The following is a 26,425-nucleotide window of genomic DNA, read 5'->3' as shown; positions in this document are numbered from 1 at the left end:
TAAGTGTAGCAAAATCAGTCCAATAGAACGCTAATTTGACTCGCGAGATGAAAGCTTGCTTTTAGGTTCATCGGGGGGTGCTAGGACCGGTTTAATGGACTACTGTTCTATACTGTGCCCTTTTTCTCTGGTTAAATTGATTGAAAATAGACTGTTTTTGTTTAATGGCCAGCATATCCAAACGAAACACAGTAAGGATCCTTGTGAAAATCGAAAAGACAGTATTCCCTTGCCCTATCGTGGTAAGACTTTCAAATACTTTATTCCTATTATCCATCCATTATCTGCATGGCTTATTCTCAGTAGGGTCGCAGGGGTGCTGGAGCCCATCCCAGCCATCTTCGGGCAGTGGGCAGGGGAAAACCTGAACTGGTTGCCAGCCAATCATGGCTGCATGGCCGCTATTGGTGTGTGAATGTGTGAGTGAATGGGTAAGTGTGAAGCACATTGTAAGCTTTGGGATGTCTTTGTTGACTTGAAAAGCGCTATATAAATGCAGACCATTTATATATAAATGCAGACCATTTACAACCAGGGTTGGGTAGGGTTACTTTAACTTGATTACTTTCAATTACTTTTGGATTACTCCAATACCAAATATGCTAATAAAAGTCAAAAGAAACTAAATATGAATAAAATGATGACTCACAACACATGGTAAGCTTTCTCTCCTGGCTTTGATCTCTTTGATCTCCAGCAAAACTAACATAAAATGCGACAGAAACAAAATGAAAATAAATCCAAACAGCTTGCCAACATCATTTTTGCCGTTCCATGTATTCCGTTACTCTCCAAGCCTGCACAAAATTTAGTAATTTTACTTATATTTAGTTTCTTTTGTCTTTTATTAGCATATTTGGTATTGGAGTAATCCAAAAGTAATTTAAACTAATCAAGTTAAAGTAACCCTACCCAACCCTGTTTACAACATTTGCTCATTCATACCTAGGGACCATTTGGACCGGACGATAAACCTGACATGCATGTTTTTGGAATGTGGGAGGAAACGGGAGTGCCCGGAGGAAACTAACGCAGGCACAGAAAGAACATGCAAACTCCACACAGTAAGGTTCGATCTCATGACCTCCGAAATGTGCCGCAGACGCGCTAACCACTCAGCCGCCGTGCTGCCCCGTTTCGTTGAATTATTGCGCGCGTCGCAGAATTTTGGCGCCAGTGCCAGTAAACCTAATCAATCAGAGAACTACCTTCTGTTTTGTGGGTGCTGATTGGAGAAATCCGAATGTATGGTTTACATCAGTGGTCGTCAACCTCCGGACTGCGGACCGGTACAAAGCCATGGGTTGTTTAGTACAGAAAGAAAATAATTTGCGTATGCCGTATTTATTTGTGTACATAGGAAAATGCATTTGATTTAATCTCATCATCACTTTTTTTTTTTACTAACAGTGCCACTTTGAACAACAATGAAATGGAGCATTATAGGAAATAGTTCAGCCAAAATACAGTTGTACAACATGATACCGTGAGTAGAAATAGTGTGATGATCAGATCAAATCTAATTTTTATTGTCTTCAAGACCCCTACTGGTGTAATAATCACAGTTGGATTTTAACTTATTATTATTATTACTTATGTTATAATTGGACCAGACTTACACTATATATGGATAGAATTGTTGCATCAAAAACCGTATTTATTCATACATAACTTTTTTGTTTAACCTTAAAAATAAATAAAAGTTTGAGTGTGCGTTATAATCGAGGTATGAGTATATTATCGCATTTGTGCAATAATGTTTCACAAATGTGTGTTACACACGAATAAAATCGGCATATATGGACTTTCCCACAGAAATCATCCAGAATACATGAGGCTTTTTTAGCAAGTATACCGAAGTTTTCGTAAATATGCCAGAGTTTGCGTGTATCGTTCGTTTCTGTACTACAAGTAAGACAGTGATTTGCGGCATTAAATATCCAGGAGTGATAGTTACGGCTTAACAGATTCCTTGAGTTAGGTTCTCGTACCTGGTTTAAGACTGGGTGGAAATATTTGATGCCCACCAGGCTGTACTTGCCCAAGACACACCACAGGAAATTATGCCCCTACGACTCTAGTGGTTAAGGGATCCCACAACACAAGCACCCACCACATGTTTGTACATGATTCAAATTGAATCTTTTCTTCCGGCGCCGTCACGAATGGCAGCCACTCCAGCAGCTCCCGTGTTATTTTCGATTGTTCTCGATTGTTCTCAGCTCAGGGATGCTGCTGGAAATGTGAATTTCCCTTCGGGGATGAACAAAGTATCTATCTATCTATCTATCTATCTATCTGTCTATCTATCTATCTATATAGTTCACGGACATTTAGTTGGTTTTAGAATGGTTTAACCGCAAAAATAGAGGGAATAAGGTACTGAAAAAGCAATACAGTGGAACCTCGGTTTTCGAACGCCTCTCAGTTCGGACAAATCGGTGTTCGACCAAAAATTTCGAGAAATTCTTGCTTCGCTGTTCGGTCAAAAAATCGAAGTTCCACCACAAAGGTAAGAAATCCTATTCATAATCGTTTTTTTTTTTTTTTACACGTTCATGTTAGCGTAATATTTTGTACGGAAGATTACGCAAACGCGAACCTACGATTAGCCTGGGTTAGCTTCATGTTTACGTTCATGGTAAACATTTAGGCTGTTGGACCGGATTAAATCGATTTTACATTACTTTTAATGGGAAAAAAATACCTCGGTGATTGAACAAATCGGTTTTCGAACAGGGTTCTGGAACGGATTATGGTCGAGAACCGAGGTTCCACTGTACATTTATTAGGGTCACAAAGTATTTGAAAAATGCTCTTGTACTATTTTTTTCACATCCATACAGTAAAATAAGATATCCCACAGTAATACTGACAAACCAAATTTGTAGAAGAAGGCAACGTGCTACTTTGTTCAGCATCAGACAACACAGTGGTACACAAATTATCTGTTACACATTTCTGTGAGTTAACAATGCATGACGCATGAAGTGAACTCCTTCCAGAAAGCCTTTCTCTCCACTTCCCCTTACACTTTCGCCTCTGCAATGTGTCATCAAAAGGTAAGCTGATTTATTCTATTTGAGTTGCACAAAGCGGGAAAGCTTATTTTTTTGACATTTAGGCAAGTGAACGGATGAGAGGGGCTGAGGCACTTGTATTTTACACATTAAAGGAGAAACATATATACGGCTGACCCACTTGGATCTTATCCGGCGCTTAACCCATTTGTTGCCTTTACAGGGGAACGCTGACTGAATGAATAATTCAGAGAAAATTACTGCATATTACACGCTAGCACGGCCTCATCTGTGACTGCCGTGCAGCAATTTTTACATGAGACGAGTGAAGGGTAACCCTGTTTATTAACTAGGGTGTACTTTTACTGGTTTCCTTTCCGGCAAGAAAGTGCTTCTCAAACAGGGGTACGTTTACTCACCAGAGTACATAAAGGCACTCTCCAGGGGCACGTGAAATTTCAAAATACACTTTAAATGTGAATTATGAAATAAAATGAATGTAATATTCAAAAGGATAGACTATAATACTTTTAGGTTTAAAAGTTACCCAGATTGAAACAAGAGAGGAACCATCCACTATTTAGTTTAATTCGTCCAAAAAACAGGGTAATTTTGTACGAAACAAACTAGAAGAAAACATGAACCATTCAAGCCAAAACATTTTTTAATTTGAATATAGGGCCTTATATGAAACGCACCCCCCAAACAAAAAGTGGTCCCTGTTTTTTAATTGTGTAAAACAACGTGCTCCCCCCTTAAAAAAGCTAAATTGACATCAATGGTAAATGGTCTGTATTTATATAACGTTTTACAATCAATGAAGACCTCCCAAAGCGCTTTACAATGTGCTTCACACTTACCCATTCACACACACACACTCACAAACCAATAGGGAGTCAGCCATGCAAGGCGCCTGCCTACCTGCTTATTGGGGGCATTAGGGATTTAGTGTCTTGCCCAGGGACACTTCGACTTCGGAGGAGCCGGGAATCGAACCTGCAACCTCTTGATTTCAAGACGAGCGCTCTACCTCCTGAGCTGATAGAATAACAAATGAAGTTTGTGTGACTTGATTTTAATAGCGAAAATTTTAAAAAGGGTGTTTTTAAAAATCCAAATATTGGATTGTTTGAAAAAAATAAAAATAACAGGGTTTGAACCAATAATTCAGAAAAGTTATATATTTTTTAAATCCAAATATTGGATTGTTTAATTGGAAACAAAATGGGTTGGATTGTAAAAAACATCGGGCAGCATGGCAGCTGAGTGTTTAGCGCATCAGCGGCACATCTCCTAAGTCATGAGATCAAATCCAGCTACCACCCTTCATGTGCAGAGTTTGCAGGTTCTCCCCGTGTTTGCGTGGGTTTCCTCCAGTCACTCTGGTTTCCTCCCCCATTCCAAAAACATGCATGTCAGGTTAATCAGTGGGTCCAAATTGCCCCTAGCTGTGAATGACTTGAATTGACTTGTCTGTCCCTGTGTCCCCTGCGACTGGCTGGCAACCAGTTCAGGGTGACCACAAGATAGCTTGGATGGGCTCCAGCACCCCCCACTCCCCTACTGAGGATAAGCGGTGCAGATAATGGATGGATGTAATAAAGAACCCCACATATGTGCACACGCACACACACACACACACACACACACACACACACACACACACACACACACACACACACACACACACACACACACACACACACACACACACACACACATGCACAGACACACACGTGACTTATATATACATACAAATACATTTATATATATTATTAAGTTACGTACAACTAATCCAGAGTTGTTCAGTCCATTTTTCTTACCCAATTTCAATTTATTATATTTTAAGTAAACTGTTTTTCGGGAAAGATTTAGTTGAAATATAGAAAAAAATGTATCCAACAACCCAACAAATATACTGTAAACATATATTTTCAATCAATCAATCAATCAATATACCCAAGATATATCCCCCTAGTGATAGTGGCTAAAGTCAAAGACACACTCACATTGACCAAATATTCGCTCTTCTCAACGGGACACTGAACATTAAGCCCACAGCACAACAAGGGGGAAGTTTCTGTACCATGCAACCCAAGATCAGCAGAGTCCCGACAGCATACACTGGTTTAGCCACTCCCAATCATATGCATCGATATCAGTCATTCTTGACTAATCTTCGCCACTCACATCACATTACTCTCCATCCTGATCTCTCTGAGCCATACATCACTATTAGTACCACCCCACCTTCATACAATCTTCACTTTTCATCCATTAGCAGATCCCTACATTTGTACAACCTGTTCAGCACACCCATTGCCTTGCACATTTCGCCCACTCTCTTCTTCACATCCTACTCCAAACCACCCCCTGCTGCCACTAACAAACCCAAATACTTAAAACCATCAGGCTCCTGCAACTTTACACCATTCAACAAAATCTCTAAACCACCTACCTTACCACCTCTCGAACACCTCATCAACTTACTCTTGACTGCATTCGCCTTAAGCTTCCTTTTCTTACACACTCTATCAAACGCCCCTTCTCGGTTCTGCTGCAGAGTCAGCCACCAAAGCAATATCATCTGCAAACAGCAGCTGATTTACATGCAACCTACCCTCCCTATAAATTAATATATATAATATATTTTTTGCCAAGCTAAAAACATTTTGTCCAGAAAATTAAATACAACTTTTTCAAAGAGTAGCTTAGTTTATTTTTGACCCAGTTTGAATTATATTTCTCCCAAATTGTTTTAAGGAAATTATTGCTCAAAAATAATAAATATTAAAATACCGTAAATTCCGGACTATAAGCCGCTACTTTTTTCCCAAACGTTCAACCCTGCGGCTTATTCAGTGATGCGGCCAATTTATGTAATTTTTCTAACGGACGCTAGCGTGTTAAGGAATAAGGAAGCGTGGGACGACGTCCATATGAAAAAGTTTCTCTCCGATACTGAGGAAGATGACTTTGATGGCGTCAGTTGCAAAGAGGAAGATGAAGATGGTTTGCCGGGATTTTTACAAGTGCGGTATATTTTTTTAACAGACCCGTTTACTGCTTTGTGAGCGTGTTGCTAGTAGCGTGTTGCTACCTGTCACAGTCACGGTTTGGGATGAAAGTTATAATAATATTATTAAAGCTTTGAAAACTCTCTCTGTGTACCGTCTTTCTTTGTAAATATGTGTAACCATGTATAATATGTATTTGCAACTGTATATTTTTGTAATGTATTTATTTTAGAGACTTATTCTGATATGTTTTGCACGAGCAGATGAGATAGAAGGCGCGGGGCAAACGCGGGCTGACGGTAAGTGGAGTAAAGGTGAGACGTGTTTGTGGAAGCAGCCGACAATAGTGGATATATATTTTTTACCACCCTTACCTTTAGAAATATACACTTTTTTCCTTGGATTACTTTCAACGGGCAACCGGACTCTACAGGTCTGCATCAAATGTTAAGTACCGGTATCATTTTCCGTTCAATTTGCCAACTGTGGGTTTTGGACTGTGTACTATAAATTCAGTTACAATCGCGGAACTTAAAGCCGGGGTTGGGTTACTTTTGTGATTGTGTTACGTTTTAATGTGGGCGCACGCGGCTTATACACAGGTGCGGCTTGTGTAAGTACAAAAGGGGTTATCCTCTTAAAATGTGGTGTGTGCGGCTTATAATCAGGTGCGCTCTATAGTCCGGAATTTACGGTAATAATTCTAATAATTATCATTATAAACACTTATTCCTAAGTCAAAAATGCTCTCTGCTGTTTTGACTGGAAAACTAAAAAGGGCGTACACAATTGGAAAAAGGATGGGACCCATTCATCCAAGATATTTTTATTACTTTCACAGAAAGAAAGGAAAAGAATCCACATTTAACTTACTGAGTGAGTGCTGTATCCATTTGGGCTTGTAAAGAAACAAAAAAAACAAAGCGGGTTTGCTATTTTGAAAGGTTCCGCTCATTTCAAACAGACTGCGGTGGTATTTGTCCGTCTTCCGATCGATTATGGCCGCGTTTGTGTGAAAAATGACATTTGCTCTCCCTCGCATCCATGGAGAACTGCGCATCTGTTCCATTTTGACCTCTATCATCCTAAATCCTCCCTTATCTAATTACCGACCCTTGCCTTTTGCGTCCCCGGCTGCTGACAAACGGCCGGCGGAAGATCATCTGGACGCGGAAAAGGTTGAGGTGACTCCCTGGCTTAAGTCACATCTCATTAAACAAGCTTCGCACAGTGTCCGGCGCTTTGGCCCTACCAGGGTAAAATTTAATGACTTGTGGCGCAATAACAAGAAGCTTTAAAAAGTAACTGCAGCTGATGTTTTTGGAGCTGCGGAGCCGTGTTAGCCATACCTTTTTGGGGACGTGGGAGACTTGGGACTCGCTCCAGCCCTTTAGTGACAGCAACATCTGTTCTGAAAACGGGATTAGGCAAAATCCTAAAAAGAGGCCAGCCTATCCTAGAAAGGTTGCCCCTCGGGATGAATGAGGAGACAAATTATAGAGGACCAAAACTGCCAAAATAATAAATCGATGAATAAATAAAAGGGGAAAAAAGCAACGTCAGTTTATTCTTTTTTTTTAATTGGTCACCTTCAAAGGAGACTGCATCATATTTTGACTATTATACTGTTGTTCATTATTTGGACTATTATGAACACTTGAGAAGAAGATTGCTTAAGATGTCAGTTTTGGGTTATTTTGACCATTGTTTTGCACTGCTGTTCGTATTTTTGACTATTATGAACACCAGCAAAGAATATTGCTTAGGACACCAAGATTTGGGTGATTTTGACTATTATTGCACACTGTTGTTCATTATTTTTACTGTTCACATCACATGCGTCAGCCCCGTGGCCAGTGTTGGGAAAAAGGACGTTACAAATACCACTGTGTCGTAATGGAGATATTTTTTTTCAGTAACGGTGTCTCATCTCATTAGCTACACCGCTTATCCTCAGTAGGGTTGCGGGGGTGCTGGAGCCCATCCCAGCAATCATCGGGCAGTGGGCAAGGGACACCCTGAACTGGTTGCCAGCCAATCGCAGGGCACACAGGGACAGACAACTCACTCGCTCATTCACACCTAGGGACAATTTCGACCAGCCAATCCACCTGAAATGCATGTTTTTTGGAATGTGGGAGGAAACCGGAGTGCCCGGAGGAAACCCATGCAAGCACGGGGAGAACATACAAACTCCGCACAGGAAGTCTGGAGCTGGATTTGAACCCACGCAGGAGGTTCCCAAGACATGAACTGTGCCACACATGCGCTAACCACTGCGCCGCCGTGCTGCCCCAGTAACGGTGTAATCTAACTACTTACTTTTTCCGTCATAACAACGCTCTTATTGTAACTGACGGTCAAAAGTGGTATGTTACTTCTGCGGGAGAACACCAACGGGGGTGTGTCCCTGCACACCTGACGCCATTTCAGTGGCGCGGCTTTTCTGCTATCCTAAGAGTTGTTTACGTCACATCTTTTAAAATCATGTCTCCATTCAAAATAGCGACTACCATATGGCAGTGTTTGAAATAACGTTTGCCCGTGCATCTTTTACGTCGGGCGTACAACTTACGAAACGTCTCCGCCCGGGTGGCCGACAACTTTTTGAAGAATTGGTTTGGGTTTTTTTTCCAAACATTTGCTTTATTCCGATTTTTTAAATCTTCGTTCGGTTTGGATATTTCGGAATTTTGTTTCGTTTGGCAATTTGCATACTCTGCAGCCGATCAGAAGCCTGCATCGAATAACGTGCTTCCGTACCTTCCCAAGCGTTATAAGGTTGTGCATTTGCATATCATTTTCCAAAGTAGACGCACAGAAAACACAAGATAAATGGATAAGTGGTTAGAAATCAAGCCAAAACCTCAGCCCCATAAGAAAGTTTCAAATTAAGCTGACAACAATTATGACGCTACAAAACGTAAACGTACATTAAAAGCATCGTGGAAAGAGGAGTTCACGTGGCTTGTAGCAGACATAGCAACGCAAACGTTGCATGAATGAAGATGAGTAAGTACAGGTACATACTGATGGCAGATGGAAAACAGTGATAGATAGATAGATAGATAGATAGATAGATAGATACTTAATTCATCCCCGCAGGGAAATTCACATTTCCAGCAGCATCCCTTCGCTGAGAACAATACAATAATAAAGCAAAAGGAATACAATATACAAATACCCAATGTGATGTGCTAATACCCACTGTAGCGTGTTGTATAGAGTATTTAAATAGTGCTACATAAAATACACACTGCAATAAAAGTACGGTAATATGCAATGTAGGGGGTGTGGTTTAAAGTGGACCTTTACTCCGCCGGGTGGAGTTAAAGAGCATCATGGCATGAGGAAGAAAAGATCTCTTCAGTCTGTCCGTGGTACAAGACAGTGACAGCAGTCTGTCGCTGAAGCTCCTCTTCTGTCTGGATATAATGCTGTGTGAAGTCATATGCATGCATTGAATCATGAAATAAATCATTTGAATTAGTATTAGTTTAGGTTAGTGACTTCCAGTCCTCCAGCTGAGGCACACTTGTTAATGTTAATCTTACTTTTAGCTATATCACCGATAGCCTCCGCAGTTCTTGTCATCAGGGTTGCCAAGCTCTTGGAGCCTTGGATTCCAGATGGCAGGGTAAAATGCTCCTGCTGCTACATCCGAACACGTAGATCCTCGGAGGGAACTTTCAACTCTGACTATTATACTTTGTCGTTGACCGTTTGATGTTAGCGAGACATCGGCGCAATCCTTGTTATTCATTCGAAAACAATTGCACGACACTCTAGCTTTGGGGCTTATACACGTGAGCAGTAGGAACAGAAATAAAAAACAATCCTTACTCTGCATTAGCATGCTAAGGAGTTTCAAGATTGGTGAGGCAAAAAGAAAACAATCAAATTCTAGCCAAAAATAGCTCTATGAACACATGCATCTTAATTTATTGTTTTTTTTAATTTACTTAAGTAGGCAAACATTCAAGAGTTTACAAATAATTCCTCTATAGGCTTGATAAATCAGTAAGAATAGATCTAAAAAATTGTTTAGCCTGAAATAATTATAGGTTGCTCGCAAGAATTGGTTTTCTGCATTGGTCATTTCAAATTCCGTGACCTTGTTTAAAATGTGGGTCACAATCACTGCTGAAAGTTCTTTTGTATGTTGTTCTGAATCATCAAGTAGCCTCCATTTTTAAGTCTGACTCAAGGGAGTGAAACCTATTTGAACAATAACCAAACCCAAGGCCCGCTGTACTATTACACAAACAACAAAGAAAATTAGCATCTTTTTTGTTATCCCTCAAGAGCGTTCTTTTTTTTTTTATAAATAAAAACCCGAATCACATCTACCCTTTAGCATCTGATGATATCAAATTAGATCATGGAAATTTGAGTATAATTGGATGGCCTGATTTATATGAATAAAGGGTGCGAAAAAATTTGGCATCGAAAAAATGCGGTATTGTTCATCAGAGAACGTGTGAAATTACTTAGCCGGAAGTGATAAACTCATTCAGTCCCACTCGTTTTCTGAACTTCATCGCTTGAAAAAAGTAAGAATAATCCAAGTTCGTGCGACTGAATTTTTTTTTTAAACTGAAGAAAAATGATTTTATTTTTTCTGTTTAAAAAAAACTTGCCAATTTGGGGGGGTTGTTTTAATCAAAATAACAACATTTTGGAGCGGTTATTTTATCCAAACCCAATTATTATAGTCTGTTAAAATAATCAACATGATTTTTATTGGGTTGAAACAAAAACATCCAATCATTTGGTTTGTGATTCATAAGAAAACATTGTTTTAGTTTATTATATACATAATGGAAACAATTTTTCTTGGGTGGTTACTTTTTCCCAATATGACCTAATGTATTAGTTGTTGGTGATGGTGGGGGGTTGACACAAAAAAGGTAAATTATTTGTGTTATTTAAAAAAATATATATTTCTATTTTTTGGGTAACCTTTATTAGTTTTTTGTTGTTGTTAATGGTCCAGTTTGCCTTAAAATAATAATATATATATATTTTTTAAAGCTACAAAACTATGTTGCTGGTGCATACATTATAAAATAAAACAAAAAGGTACATAAGTCAGAGTAACTAACATATTTACTGTCGAAAGGGAATTTGCATCCACCTAGTTGACCAAATCTTCTCGACAGTATCATAAAATAATCTGGCATTTATAGAAATGTCATTTTATTTGGAAAAAGTCATCTAGAACAGGGGTCACCTGCTACTTTTTCGTGACAAATTAGCACTAAGGGCTAGCAGGTTGGTATACATTTCTAAAATGTGTTGTTGAATTTTATTATGCTATTTCCAGGTTCTGAATAGGAGAGGTAGGTTTAAAAGAGACTCAGACAACCCCTAAAACAACTGCCATGTGTAAGGACATGGAGTGATTTACATGAATACACTGTAGGCAAATTTTAAAAAGAAGCTTGGAAGCGTTGATCATGTATTTAAACACACTCATTATGTCAATGATTCCTCATGCCACGTAGAAATCCAACCTCCGATGAAACCTGACTATTGTCTAAACTAGTTAGCGGATTATTCAGGTGCCCCCCGATCAAAACAATTTAATGAGAACTCTCCTATACAATATTGACTGAACACTCATCATTTTCAAACTTTATATTCATAGACCCGATCATTAAGGTCAAATTGTCATTGTATGCATCACTAATGCTAAACTCATTCCTCAAACAACAGGCTAAGAGTTCAAATTAGTGGCCTGCAACCTTATCTGTACCATGGACATTGTCTGAAAACATTTGTGTACTTTTAGTAGAATCACAATAACAATAATTATAACAACATTTATAATAATGAGGGTGAATCCACCGTGTAAGCATGTAGAACATCTAGATGTACATTTAACATCACACCAAAAACACATTTAGTTTTCTGTACCTCTTAGCCTAACGAGAGTTCCGCAGTTGCTGGAACCATCCCAGCAATGTTTTTGAAATGTGAGAGGAAACTGGAGTGCCCGAGGGCACAGGGAGAACATGCATACTCCATACAAGGAAGCCAGTAGCTAGAATAAAACCTGGGACTTGAGGCTATTGCAACTTCGCTGCATCACCCGTGGGCAGGAATCCCGACGTGCTAGAGGCGGCGGAGTCAGCAAAAGTCACCTATCCTTCCTCCTCCAGAGTCCTCGCAAAAAATTATTAAAACTCAGGTTTTCTTCCGGGTCAGTCAAATTGGCTCAGGAGGTAGAGCGCTCGTCTTGGGATCAAGCGGTTGCAGGTTCGATTCCCGACTACTTATATATGCAGTTGCCTTGCATGGCTGACGCTGCTATCGGTTCGTTAGTGTGTAAAAGGGAAAAGTGTGAACCACATTGCAAAGCGCTTTGGGAGGTCTTCATTGACTTGAAAAGCGCTATAGAAATGAAGACCATTTACATATTTACATTTACATCAAGTTGATTGGTCGGGCTAGTTTGGACTTTTATACCAGCAGGCCGGGTTGGGTAGGGATGGAATTTTTAGTCCCAATCTAAATGACAGTAAAACAACATTGGGTAAAGAAAAATAGAACTGTCTTTCTATGCAGCCCTATACCAAAAAACCCACTGGCCCGCTTGTTGCCGACCACTGATATGAAATAGAGACTGAATCAGTGTCTGAAACTCATGACAAAAAGTTACCGGACACCAGGGCAGACAAATCTGCAAAGTCGCCTGCCCAGCCATAAAGTGCCCCATTTTTCACAACAATAAGACGAAAAAAAAAACATTGTTGCGAAGTATTAAGGATTGATAATCAGAATATATAACAGAACAACAATTTAAGATTACGTTTGTTATAAATTTACTTATAACATTCATTGCATGTGCATGACATGGCTGTTTTCCATCTGCCATCAGTATGTACCTGTATTTACTCATCTTCAATCATGCAATGCTTGCGTTGCGTCGTCTGCTACAAGCCACGGGAACTCTTCTTTCCACGATGCATTTAATGTACGTTTACATTTTGTAGCGTGATACATTTTGTCAGCTGCTTTTGAATCTTTCTTCTTTCTTGGGGCGACAGTAGCTCAGGAGGTAGAGAGCTCGTCTTGGGATCAAGGGATCCCAGTTTGAATCCCGTTCGACTGACCCGTGTTACATGTCCAAGTGTCCTTGGGTAAGACACTGAACCCCTAATACCCCCAATAAGCAGGTTAGCGTCTTACATGGCTGCAATACAAGGCCACTATTGGGAAATGTGGAGCACATTGTAAAGCGCTTTTGGGAAGTCATTGACTTGAAAAGCGCTATATATATAAATGCAGATCATTTCATCATTTCATTTCATTTTCTGGGGCTGAGGTTTTGGCTTGATTCCTAACCATTTCTCCACTTTTGTGTTTTCCGTCCAATGCAAAACCCTATAACGCTCGGGGAGGTCCGGAAGCACGAAGTTATTCGATGCAGGCTTCTGATTGGCTGCTAAGTATGCAAATTTCCAAACTAACCAAAATTTCCAAACTGGACGAAGATTTCGAAATCGGAATAAAGCAAACGTTTGAGTTGAAAAAAAAATCTTTAGTTTTTTTTTTTGCATTGAAAAAGTTGTGTAAGTTTTACGCCCGACGTCCAGGCAGACGTTATTTCAGACTCAGCATTTCAATTTCACATTCACAAGCCCCAAAATTGGAGTCAAATGGCCAACGTACGCATCACTAATGACAAAGTAATTCCTCAAACATCAGCCTAGTAGAGTAAATAATTGTCTATATTCAAATAATTATTCATAAAGACAGACACTCAATAGCTTTACTCAGACTGACCTGAAATGAATATAAAAATGCTCAGCCTTCAACAGCCGAGGAGAGAAAACTGACAGGCGGCTAATTAAAGCTGACCGGGCGAAGGCAAACAGCGGAGAAAGTGTGCGGCATAAAAGCGAGAAAAAAACGAGAAGAAAGCGGTAGGCTCGCCGTTGCCGACAAGAGGGGAGGAGAAGCTGGAGAGGGGAGGAAAGGCCAAGCATCAGACTGAGCGCTCATTATAGCCACCATATTGTGCTGCGTAAGAGTAATGGGAGAGTACACAGTCATCTAGAAGCCACCAACAAAAAGGCCCTCTTTAAAGCTTCTCTTCTCTTTTTTTCATCTATCACAATCGTTTGAGACAAGTACCCCCTCTTTTCTTGGAACACAAAGCACTATAATGTCATTTTTTTATTAAGAAGGATGCTATAAGAAACCCGTTTTGAAAATAGTTTCATATTTAATACGGTAGATTGAAGATAAATGTTTTACAGTCTTGCAGCTTGGTGCTAAATTTGAAGTAGGGTTAGCTAGCATTTCAGAACTGTCCTAAAATAAAATAAAAAATACCACAGCAAAGAACTACTACAGCTAATAATATGAAAACTTATACACACAATATCAAGTTCCTTAACTTACTTCAACAAACATATAAAAAATAAACCATGACAGCAGAGATATTTTTAAATGCAACTATTTGTAGCTAAATGGCGAAAGAGAATCCAAATTTAGATAGTATACATTTTCATCATACAGCAAGAAATATATTTAATCAGACTTACTGAACTATTGGGAGAGTGGAATGAAATGAGCTGTTGTATATTTGTTTGAAACATGTTTATATAAAACTAATCACCGCATTTTCCGGACCATAAAGTTCACCGGACTTCAATGAATTTTAAGGCACAGTATCACATTTCTGGCAAATACAGTCCAAAAAATACAGTACATTGTTGATATTTTTCAAGAATGTATCACTTTGGGATTTCTGGCAAATGTATGTGCAGAAAATACAGAAGTTTGAAACAGTAAGTGAACATAAAAAAATTGTGGGCTCGGCTGGGGATTGAACACATAATCCTGTGTGGGGCAGGCAAGGTCTTACCCATCTAATCATGATATAAATCTATTCAGTCAATACACCTTAATTTTAAATCAATTTCCAGAACAGTTGTACGTAAATTAATATGCAGATGATTATTTGATGCCCATTGATGCATTTGGAAAGTACAGTTCTAAGTTGGATGTTAAAATTAAGTCCCATAGAAAATGAATAGGGCCGCACGGCAGCGCGTGTGCGGCAGAGTTCTGAGATCGAACCTTCCAGTGTGGATTTTGAATGTTCTCCCCATGCTTACGTGGGTTTCCTCCGGGCACCCCGGTTTCCTCCCACATCCCAAAAACATGCATGTCAGGTTAATTGGCGGGTCCAAATTGTCCCTAGGTGTGAATGAGCGAGTGAGTTGTTCGTCTCTGTGTGCCCTGCGACTGACTGGCAACCAGTTCAGGGTGTCCCCTGCCCACTGCCCGAAGATAGCTGGGATGGGCTCCAGCACCCCCTTGACTCTTCTGAGGATAAACGGTTCGGATAATGGATGCATGAATGGATGAAAATGAATAGGACCTACAAGATATTCCTAGTTTAACTGTTTGTACCTAAACGCTATGTAATTGTGGAATACATTAATTTTCTGAACTTGTTAAAATCTCATTGGTGTAAATCGGATGCTGTATGTGGGAGTAAAGACACAGAAAAATTTGCACTTTTGTGATAAGTTTCAAGTGAGGTCAATGAGAGCTCATTAATATTCTAAGCTTAATGTTAAAATAACTAAGAATGCAGAATAAAAGCTATCTAAGCTCACATCCCAAATATGTTTCTCAATAAGTTAAATTTGAATGGCTTGAATTAGAACTGTCATGGGGCAAAGTTGGCCTATAATAATGCTCTCAGCATTCTAACTAATGAATTAAGTCTATTTTCTTCCAAATGATCAACTACTCCTACACAACAAAATTCTTTGTTGACCTTTTCTAAAAATGGCTTTACACAAGCAACATTCATTTCCTGTCTGTACTCGGAGGGGTAAACATCTCCTTCTCTGTAGGGAGTCACAGGGAATCAAATTACCCCCAAAAATGTCACAAGATATTTTTTGCTCATCGCGGTTCTTTGAAAAATAGCCTTGAGAGTATTTGGAAGAGTCTCTAAATATAGTGACAAAGGTGCTACGTGGGCAACACTGAGCCGCATGGCTTTACCCCCTCCCCGGTCATCATGGCTATGGAGGTCATTTGCAAGACACAAAACTACCCCCTGCTGGCCCGACAAAAGTTATGATTGCATTACAAGCATAGAAGGCAGGGGTCACCAACGTGGGGCCCGTGGGCACAATTATTTTAAAAGTCAGTCAATAATTTATACATGCAAGTAAATCAGTAACGCTAAACTAGGGGTCTCCAAACCCAAATTTTGAAAGAGCTATGATGTACCCAAAAAATATATATATATGTTTGGTACAATAAATGAAAAGCCTTATGAAAAGATTTTTAAATAATAAACAGAATTTGATTCATACATAAAAGTTAACCATTTAATATTTAATAGTTGTTCTATTGAAAACATCACACAAAAAATACGTCTCCCTCCTCTATCTTTTTCCGTTTTTAAACATGTCTGAAACTTCTCCAGGAAGCCGCTAGGACAGCACTAAAGAGCCAGATGTCATGATGACTGATAAGTTTTACCTGTGCCCGCTCTTTTGGCGCCAGCCGCTGCGGGCTTCCTGATTGGTTCCCCGTCCTACTTAAGCTCAGTCCTTTCACTTGCCTGCTTTCAGTTCGTCAGCGAACCTCTGTTTCTACAAGGCAAGCACTTTAACTCCGACTCCCATTGGTCCCACTTTTTTCACCCGTTTTCCACCTATCCATTCCTGATCTCCCCGTTTATCTCTGGCGCCTACCTTTTTTTTGACCCCGACCACGTTTTGCTCTCCGGTCCCGGCTTACGACTCGTTTTTGATCCCGACCACGTTTTGCTCCTGGCTATCGACCTGTTTTTCCCATATTCGACACCAAGATCTCCCGCTCTGGAAGATCCACTTCCGCATTCAGAACACGTTCCGATTCTGTGAGCGCCCTGCTTCCCGCTTCCAGCGAGCACCGGATCGCAGGCGCTGCCTTTCCTCTTTATCTCAATAAACGTTTGGTTAACATTACACATCTGGGTCCTAATTCCGTTCTGGTCGTGACACCAGATGTGGAAGAGCTGCAGGTTGCTGAACCCCACCCTACACAAAGCAAATGATTTTATTGCTTGATTGAGCCTGTTTTCAACCCTACTTAGAATCTGGTCAAATAATAAAATAACAATAACATTGTAACAACATAGTTATAGCATTTGCCATTTTAGAACTGCATATCAAACACTAATAAGTAACAAAAAGTAACTCTCAACTTCAAAAAGGTTATACTGAATTATTAAGGGCCCATATGCAAGGTAGACATTTTAGTGGTTGAATGAGCTTATTTTAAACCTACTGCCATTAAATAGAAGTTGGTAATAAGATGATAATAACATAGTAAAAATAAAGCAATAATGATTTTAGAAATTCATATCAACCAGGTCGCTGTTTACACCGGTCTATAACAATAAAGTTGGTCTAAGGGCAGGGATCTTTTCAAAACTGGGCAGCTGTAGCTTAGGAGGTAGAGCGTTTAACTTGGGACTGAGAGTTGAACGTGTCAAGACACTGAGTATGTGAATGGGTAAGTCTGTGGGACATTGTAAAACGCTTTGGGAGATCTTCAGCAACTTGAAAGGTGCTATATAAAATGGAGACCATTTACCATATTGACACTATTCTAAGGCTGTGAGCAACAGCATAGTTTACTAACGAAAGCTTTCAACCCGAGCATCACTGTGTGTTTTACCTTAGCAAACCAGTTATGTCAACATGGCACCCCGTTGCGCATGAAAAAGAAGCTGCTGTTTTCATGTAGAACTAACCCAGAGAACAAACACGCACCATGGTCTCTTACTTGTGACTCTGCTCGCTCTATAGCCTTTGTACATTCCCAGGCCACAGTTGACTTGTTTGACTCCAGCCTTTTTCTGAAAGACAAGAAACTTCTGATGAGCAGCACATTTGTTGACTTCATAAAAGGCGAAAGAGATATCGTTGTATGTCACAGCTCGACGATGCATTGTGTCGGCATTGCAGTCATCCAAGGACGCGCTCGGGCTTTGCAATAAAAGGGCTTTGTCTCCAATCGCTACGGAGGACAAAAAGAGGATGTAATTCCTCGACTTCTCCGTGAAGCACGACCCTCAGAGGGTCCCATTGACAGTGGTATAACCACTCTGACTGGGTCGGAGATCAGTGAAGGGAAAACACAAAAATGGCACAAGAAGACTGTAATGCATTTCATTCCACCAAGAGGCCATATGAAGGGTGACATGATGACCACGGTAATTGGTTTTCTCCGGCTATGATAATCTGCATCAGTCACACCATGCAGACACAGCTCTCGGGCCACTAAGAAGGTCGCACTTATCCCCAAATATCATCCGACTATGCTCGGAGCGGCCCCACAGCTGGTTACACAATGACTGGGGCCTTCTTGTGAAGAAATGTCTGAAAATCCCTGAAGACATCATTTGCACAATGCTTTTTCCAACTAGAATCTTACGTTTGATATTCTACAGGGTTAACAATTTGATAAAAGAATTCTTGTAACCAAGTTACAGCCCTGAATTTTGTCATTCAGAAATGGCTGCAGCATACTGATGTGTTTGGGATGAATCAAAATAATATACTTGGGAACATCTTCTTTTATTCTAGGGTAATACATTATTAGACACAAGGTGTGCCATAATTGATTATTTCAGGTCTATTGCCGATTTCCAATCTATTAAGAAGTCAGACCCGCTGATCTGGATTCTATTAATCCCAATTTGGTGGTTCTATAACATAAAACTTACACTTTAAGCATTTCAATCTCGTTTTATTTATAAAAAAAATGTTTTATTGGCACAAAAACAGAAATTCAAATTATGTTAGTCATTTAAGCATAATAAGACAGTGGCTGACTTTCTCAGAACAATGAGAAGGGAGATGAGATCCCTGGAAAATATTGTTTTCTTAAAAAGGATCAGCCGAGAACCAACCCCCAAAACTCTGGAAATCTGTGTCGATAAACAAGTAAACCATTAGTAATTACTAAGAAAAAAAAAACAGAATAGACCAGGGGTATCCAACCAAGTGTCTGCTGGCACCAGGGTGCAACCTAAGAACAACTGAGGTGCCTTCGGACCTGTTCTGGAAATAGCTTACCAGTGCTGGGCCATTGTGATTTTCCAATAAAATGATTGTTTGAGTGGTTGACTTAGTCTAGTTAACCCAACTTCCAATGATGACGCAGAAAATACCATACTAACGTAGTAACATCATAAGTTATGAAATGAGTGCCAAACTGAGTGCCCTTTGCACTAATTAGTAACAAAAAGTAGCGCTCGGCTTGAAAAAGGTTGGCGACCCCAGCACTAGACAATAAGTATGTATTTTTTTAAAGCTCATATAATGATGTAGCTAGATTCTGAAGATGTCTACACTACATTACAGCACAAAAAGTCAAGTCACGTTTATTTGTATAGCCCTTAATCACAAAAATGTCTCAAAGGACTGCACAGGACTACAATTAAACCATCCCCTGATCTTAAACCAACATGCGGGCAAGGAAAAACTCAAGTTGTAAACCAAGATGCGATCTCTGATGCCAATTTCTATTTTAGCGTATTTCATACACTTATTGTGACCGGACACATGTTCTGCGTTCCCCTACATCTTGCTGAGACTAATTTGTGTCCCGCACCTTTGTCGTGTTGCCGAAGCGATGTATATCTCTTTCTCTCTCTTGGGGTCAGTCAGCAGGGCTTTGATGAAGTTGCCCGCACTCCAAACTAAACAACTAATTTAAAAAGTACACACACACACAAATGGTAAGTCTAACTCTAATAAAAGCCCCGAAAATTTAAAAACAAAAGGGTGCGACACTACTTTGCGGAATTTTACGTTTCGAGCGTGTGTAATTCTGGTACCAAATAACCGCAAAAAACGAGGGATCGCTGTATACTTGTTTTGTATAACAACATAGCACGACACAAGCAGACGTGACAGTGATTTTTTTTTTTTCGTGGATTCGTCACTACGGAATATCACTTGTAGAAATACACACTCTATGGAAAAAAAAAGATTGGCTTATAGCCTGGAAAAAAAAAATATATACAGCACTTGAAAAGAAGTCAGTCTTTTCTTGCGGCTCGTGTAACGATGTGGCTAAATTATTAATGAAGTCTATACTGTCTTTCATTGCAGAATAAGACGACGTTAATTTTTCACGCTAGCTTTCTGAGAATAAAAAAAACTGTTAGCTTTCAAAGTACGCTAGATTATAGTTTAGAAGAAAATGATGCATGTTTTCAGAGAAGAACAAAATTTGAGTTTTGGTAAAACTTATCATAACATTCATACATATCTTGGATTAAAAAAATAAATGAATGAAAGTCACTCTGGAATATAACTTCAAGAGACAGCCGACCTTTTGAAAAAAAGGGATTTATAATCTGGAAAAAGACGGTTTGAATTAATCGGGGAAAATAATTAAAACCTGGTTGAGTACCTGGTTATTAGAATTATCATAATCTGTATCATAGTAACTGTGTCATAGTAATTTAAAGCAGAAAAGAGCATACCACATCTTTGCAATTCTGTTATCAATGTTTGAGTACTGACATGGTACAGTATGAGATATGGAAAGCGAAGCCAGATCCCGACAGGGTTGGGTAGGGTTACTTTAACTGGATTACTTTCAATTACTTTTGGATTACTCCAATACCGAGTATGCAAATAAAAGACAAAAGAAACTAAATATGAATAAAATTACTAAATTTTGTGCAGGCTCGGGGTGTAACGGAATACATGGAACGGCAAAAATGATGTTGGCAAGCTGGTTGGATTTATTTTCATTTTGTTTCTGTCGCATTTTATGTTCGTTTTGACGGAGATCAAAGAGATCAAAGCCAGGAGAGAAAGCTTACCACGTGTTGTGAGTCATAATTGTATTCATGTGAATGTGAAGTGTGAATTTCCCTACGGGGATGAATAAAGTATCTATCTATCTATCTATCTATCTATCTATCCAGCTCAGTAGCCTAGATGGTAGTGTGCCCGCTTTGAGACTGGGAGGTCGCTGGTTCCCGCCTCGGCCGAGACATACCTAATTGGTATAATGGCGGCGCCCTCTGTTGGCTGCGGCTGCATCGACTCGCTACAACGGGTCAGGTGTATCGACATTTCGTTCTGTGTACATTGTTACAAAGAATGACAATACAAAGGAAATTATTATTAATTATTATTATTATCTTTACCAAATGTGAAACTGAGCAACTTTGACAAAATGATGATAAAACAACAATTACAACTTTAGTGTCAAGTCAAGTCAAGTCATGTTTATTTGTAAAAAAAAAACAACAAATAAAGAATCCCCGAAAAAGGACTTTAGTGAAGACGGAAAGTTTTTTGTGAAATTATACCAACTTCGTTTTATTGTCTAAATAAATTTATGTCTATTCATCCAAATTTTTGAGTACATTAATCCTTCTGATGATTAGGACACAACTAGGCATCCCAGGTCCTGCTGTGATTATGGGAGCGCTTCCTTTGTTGGACGTGACTTGTCGGACTCAAGCGTCCCCTATAGTGATGGAGGAGTAACGATAGCCCCGCATAAATCCCCACTCGACTCATTCATCTCTCTGTCTCTGCATCGGGAACCACATATCTCCAGAAACAGTGCGGCGGTGGATTAATCATAGCAACTTCACAAGAAGTCATCGTGACTTAAGAGGCAGCTCTTGTATACCTTCTCTTTAAAGAAGCGCTCCCTTAGCCTGCATACTTAACTCTGTGATAAAGGCCTTTATCTCCCACACGGGGCCAAAGGGAAGTGAAAAAGAAAAGCTTGCGGGGCTTCTCAACCATATTTCCCATATGAATGCATGACAAGTAGGTTACTCATGCTTCTTGTGCATGTGAACGCAGGCTAATGGTAATGTGATTACATATCTGTTAAACATTTACAACGGTAATTAATTCAAGGCCAAGGCAAGCCGTTTTTATCCATCATTTTGCTTATGATTATAAGCTCCGGAAAATGTTCGCGTTTTAGTCAAGATTAGGTCAGGTCATACAATCTTTGATTTACATAACACCCATGTAATACACAACACTATCACTGCCGAAAACATTTTTATGAACAAAACCAACATTTTTCCTCTCTAGTTAGTTTTAGGGGATATTGTAAATCAAACAACTGGAAAGCAACATGTCGCAAATTATGTTACTCAAAATATATCATATTAAGGACACAGAGGCCGGAAGGGCCGAGCAGGGGCAAAGAGTGCATCCTCCATCGTGTAAGCACAGATGAAAAATGCTGAGCTCAAAAACAATTTTACATAGCTGGAGGATGAATACAATACAATTTTGTATCTTGAAGTGAGACAATTTAGGGGGGGGGGACTTTTCAGAAGGTCTATCGAATTTTAGTGCAACTGTCTGGCTTACATCCGTCACTTTGACAGCACGTCAGTATTATCCTGTAGATACAGTCGGGTCGAATTTGACCAGACTTTGGTCAAGCTTTGACCAATATATTACCTAATTTAATCTAACGCACCTTCCTGTGTGGTTATAAATAATAAAAATCTCTGAAATTGGTTAAAAAAAGGTTAATTTGTTTGAAAACGTTTGTCCAAAGTGGGTCAAGCGTGGACCAAACAGTTACTTATATTAATTTATTGCAAAGTTTCATGATATTTTGGGAATAAACCTTGTTTAAAAAAAAAACAACAACAAAAATCAAAGTTGGTTACATTTATTTAGTTGGGTCAAAAAAAGGTCAATACGCTTGAAAATTCCCTAATATTCGCATGATTAGTAAGAACCCTAACAAACAAGCCCATAAAAATGTATAAAAAAACTAAACAAAAACATACATTTTGGTTATTCCGAAAACTCCCAATTGGAGCATTTTGTACAAAAAAAATGAACTTTGCCCCACGCATCCAAAACAAAAAACAAAATGATTATTTCTTTAAAGGGACATTGTTTAATATTTAACCACTAGATGTCGCTGTCTGTAGTTTGCAATCATCTGTGGTCTGTGCAGCCCTTTGAGACTCCTTGTGATTAAGGGCATCACAAATAAACATGACTTGACTTGACTTAAAAAACATTGCACACATTATTATCAAAATAGAATTATTGCATTAAAGAAAGTTTTTTTTCTTTTTAAAAGAATATACGTAATGATATTTTCTTCCACCCGCCCCGAGACTGGGAGGTTGTGGTTTAAGCCTCGGCAGAGTCATACCGAAGACTTAAACATTGGTACCCGTTGCCTCCCTGCTTGGCATTCAGCATTAGGGGTTGGAATTGGGGGGTTTGGTCACCTAATGACTCCCAACACCTCAGTTGGGTTGTGCGAGGGGGCTGGGAATCCCCTCCTCTGAATCAATCTCCCAAAAAGAGTCAGAAATGACTCTAGCCACCTCCCACTAGGGGGATATGGCTGGCTGTGGAGATATTTTCTTCTTCAAGTTGACCCCCACCCACCCTCTGAAAGTATGTTGATTTGTGTAAAATGAACTGAAAAAGTGGATTTTACAGTTTGAAAAATCAACTTAAAACTGGTTATTTTGTCTGGGTAAACCCAAAAGATTATATTTATATATAACAGAAAAAAGATTATTTTATACATAACCTAGTATGTTGGCTTGCATAAGACCTTATTTTCTTTACCATATTTTGGGTTATTTTTTTATCCAACTGTTTCTTGGAATAAAATCGAAACCCAAATGGTGGGTTGGGTTGAAAAAGAGAACCCATAAACTGTCCATTTTATAAACAGAAAAGTTTGGATCATTTTATACAGGAAGTCAGATTAATTTGATACAAGTCATGGATCAGTCCATTTTTTATACCTATTTTTGGGTTATTCTTGACACAACTATTTCAGAGCAGTTTTTTTTCCCAATCAGTATATCTTGTATAGTAACATACAAAAAAACTTGCCACTGTTCAGTATCTTCCATTCTACCAGTTAGGGCTGCATAATTTGGAAAAAAACCTAATTGCGATTGTTCAGACCTGTATTACAATTTTGATGTGATTTTCAAAGTCATTTCTGTGGTTGTTTTGTTTTTTTCTTAAACATAGTGACATGCAAACTTACCTAGAGCTTGTGTACTTAGAGGCTGAGAGTATACCTATAGATCTACAAATAAAAACGGAATTGCAGTTAAATAAAGTCTTTATTGTCATTATACAAAAGTACGACGAAATTGAAGGGCTACTCATTTCAGTTTAAGAAAGCGATTTAGAGAGCAGGTGGCTAGCTACACGCTAGTGACAGGCAGAGTTGGGTAGGGTTACTTTAACTTGATTACTTTCAATTACTTTTGAATTACTCCAATACCAAATATGCTAATAAAAAACAAAATAAACCAAATATGAATACAATTATGACTCACAACACGTGGTAAGCTTTCTCTCCTGGATTTGATCTCTTTGATCTCCGGCAAAACTAACATAAAATGTGACAGAAACAAAATGAAAATAAATCCAAACAGCTTGCCAACATCATTTTTGCCGTTCCATGTATTCCGTTACTCCCCAAGCCTGCACAAAATTTAGTAATTTTATTCATATTTAGTTTCTGTTGTCTTTTTGTTATCATATTTGGTATTTAAGTAATCCAAAAGTAATTGAAAGTAATCAAGTTAAAGTAACCCTACCCAACTCGGGTGACAGGTAACCACAACTTTGCAAGGTCTTTACAATGATTAAAATACATGAGTCACAAATGTAGCAGTTTTCCAAGAGTAGAAGCATCAAAATCTTCCGTTTTATGGGTAATGAATTTGGCGCTGGTGACTAGCCACGTTCACTAGTGGTGGCTTAAGAGTTGTTAGCCTAGCTGTTAGCCTGCCCTTCCGACACCACCTCAGTCAATTCCTGGACGCGATAAAATTTCAGGCAGCACCCGCTAGTGATCAGCTTTTCTTTGCGCTTTTCTGACTTTCCTCAGAGTCCGTGCAGCCCTACTTTGAGTGAACACGAACAAGTAATTAACATTCATTCATATCGATAGGTGGCAGGATTTTTTTTCTTGACATAATAATCATCTGCAGTGAAATATGCGAAATAACATATTTTGACAAAAGTGTTTAGGATAATACTGCAAAAGTGATCAACTAAATAATATTAAGTCAAAATATTGCACACAATTTTTCTGATTTAAATGATCATTTTCTTGTTTCACTAAAAAAGAAAAGAATTACAACTGAGTTTAAAAAAGTGCAAATTTTTGCTCATTTTAGGTATTGTTTCTGTTTTCATTCTAAAAAAAACAAAACAATACAAATCCAAAATTATGGCAAAATTATTAACCTGTATAATTAGAACCTGTATTACCTTCTGATCCACGGCGACCACAAATGATAAAACTACTGTAAATTTAGGCAATATAATTCCAGTTTTGAAATAAATAAGAATAAATAGCACGAGACTGCACCTGTGAATTAAAAACAGGCTGAGAAGCACTGTTTTAAAGAGTACCAAAGCCTTTTGTATGACAATCTGTATGGATTAAAAGTCTAATAATAAAGTCATTATGCAGAGGATTGAATGCGTATAATGCCCATTAGGCAAAGTAAGACAAAGACATCTGAGTCTTAAAGGTGATTATAATTACCATCAGCCTCCTACGGCTCATAAAAGTCAACCCTATTATCAATTAATTCCTTAATACCTTTTAAATTAGGGGCAACTCTTTTGACTCTAGTGTAAAATCACAATAAACGGCTGCAGATTGGCCTCAATTTTTGCTGTCACATGTAGTTAAGTCAGGTAGGAGAGCACAACACAACAGACATAATGAAGTCCAGCTACTTCAGACAACCCAATTTCGATTAGCCAGCCATCCAAAATGAAAGTCTGGAACATGATTGTCATCAACTAGAACAGTCTCATGTTACAAAAAAAGGTATGATTCTGATAATCCCGAATGACCTCTCCAAAACCCAACTAGAGTTCAAGCCCCGCAATGAAACGAGAGTCGCTTCAAAGCAGAATCCTCAGACTCCAGCTAATTACCTCATTTCTCTTCGACCCTGATAAGCCATAGGAGCTGCTTAGAAGTAAAGTCTATCTGCCCGCGGAATGGTGCCGATAAAATTTTGTGTGGGTTAGAAAAAAAATTTGGTACGGGGTGAATCATTATTTTGTGAAGACTGCGAAAATCAATATCTGGAACCTGTTCAGGATTGAGGTGGGGCACATGCAGGACTGAAAACAAGGAAAAAGACCGGTGGTATGTATGTATACTGTATATATATATATATATATATATATATATATATATATATATATATATATATATATATATATAAAGCTGGTGAAATCTGACTCAGATAAAGATTTGTCATTTCTAAAATATAGTATCCCCTCAACAGAGGATTCTTTATGTTAATTTGTTTCTAGACATAAATTC

The 26,425-nt window shown here is 38.9% G+C and overlaps 1 protein-coding gene across 3 annotated transcripts in view; it reads right to left on the bottom strand.

The window, feature by feature from the left end:
- enox2 (ecto-NOX disulfide-thiol exchanger 2) overlaps nucleotides 1–26,425 on the bottom strand; it is a 307,278-nt gene that overhangs the window by 249,006 nt on the left and 31,847 nt on the right. Inside the window, exon 3 of one of the 3 annotated variants that reach the window (XM_088343564.1) lies at nucleotides 17,852–17,924. The exons of 1 other annotated variant lie outside the window; for it this stretch is intronic. In XM_088343564.1, coding sequence (XP_088199690.1) covers nucleotides 17,852–17,885 — 34 coding nt within the window. In that variant the 5' untranslated portion in view covers nucleotides 17,886–17,924. Of the gene's footprint in view, nucleotides 1–17,838; nucleotides 17,925–26,425 lie in introns of those variants that run through there. One more of the 3 variants, XM_088343566.1, reaches the window with a different exon arrangement.

The sequence above is a fragment of the Urocampus carinirostris genome, chromosome 9 (genome assembly GCF_059441175.1).
Source record: "Urocampus carinirostris isolate Australia breed hairy pipefish chromosome 9, RoL_Ucar_1.0, whole genome shotgun sequence".
Classification (NCBI taxonomy): Eukaryota; Metazoa; Chordata; class Actinopteri; order Syngnathiformes; family Syngnathidae; genus Urocampus; species Urocampus carinirostris.
This window is presented reverse-complemented; position numbering and strand designations above follow the sequence as displayed.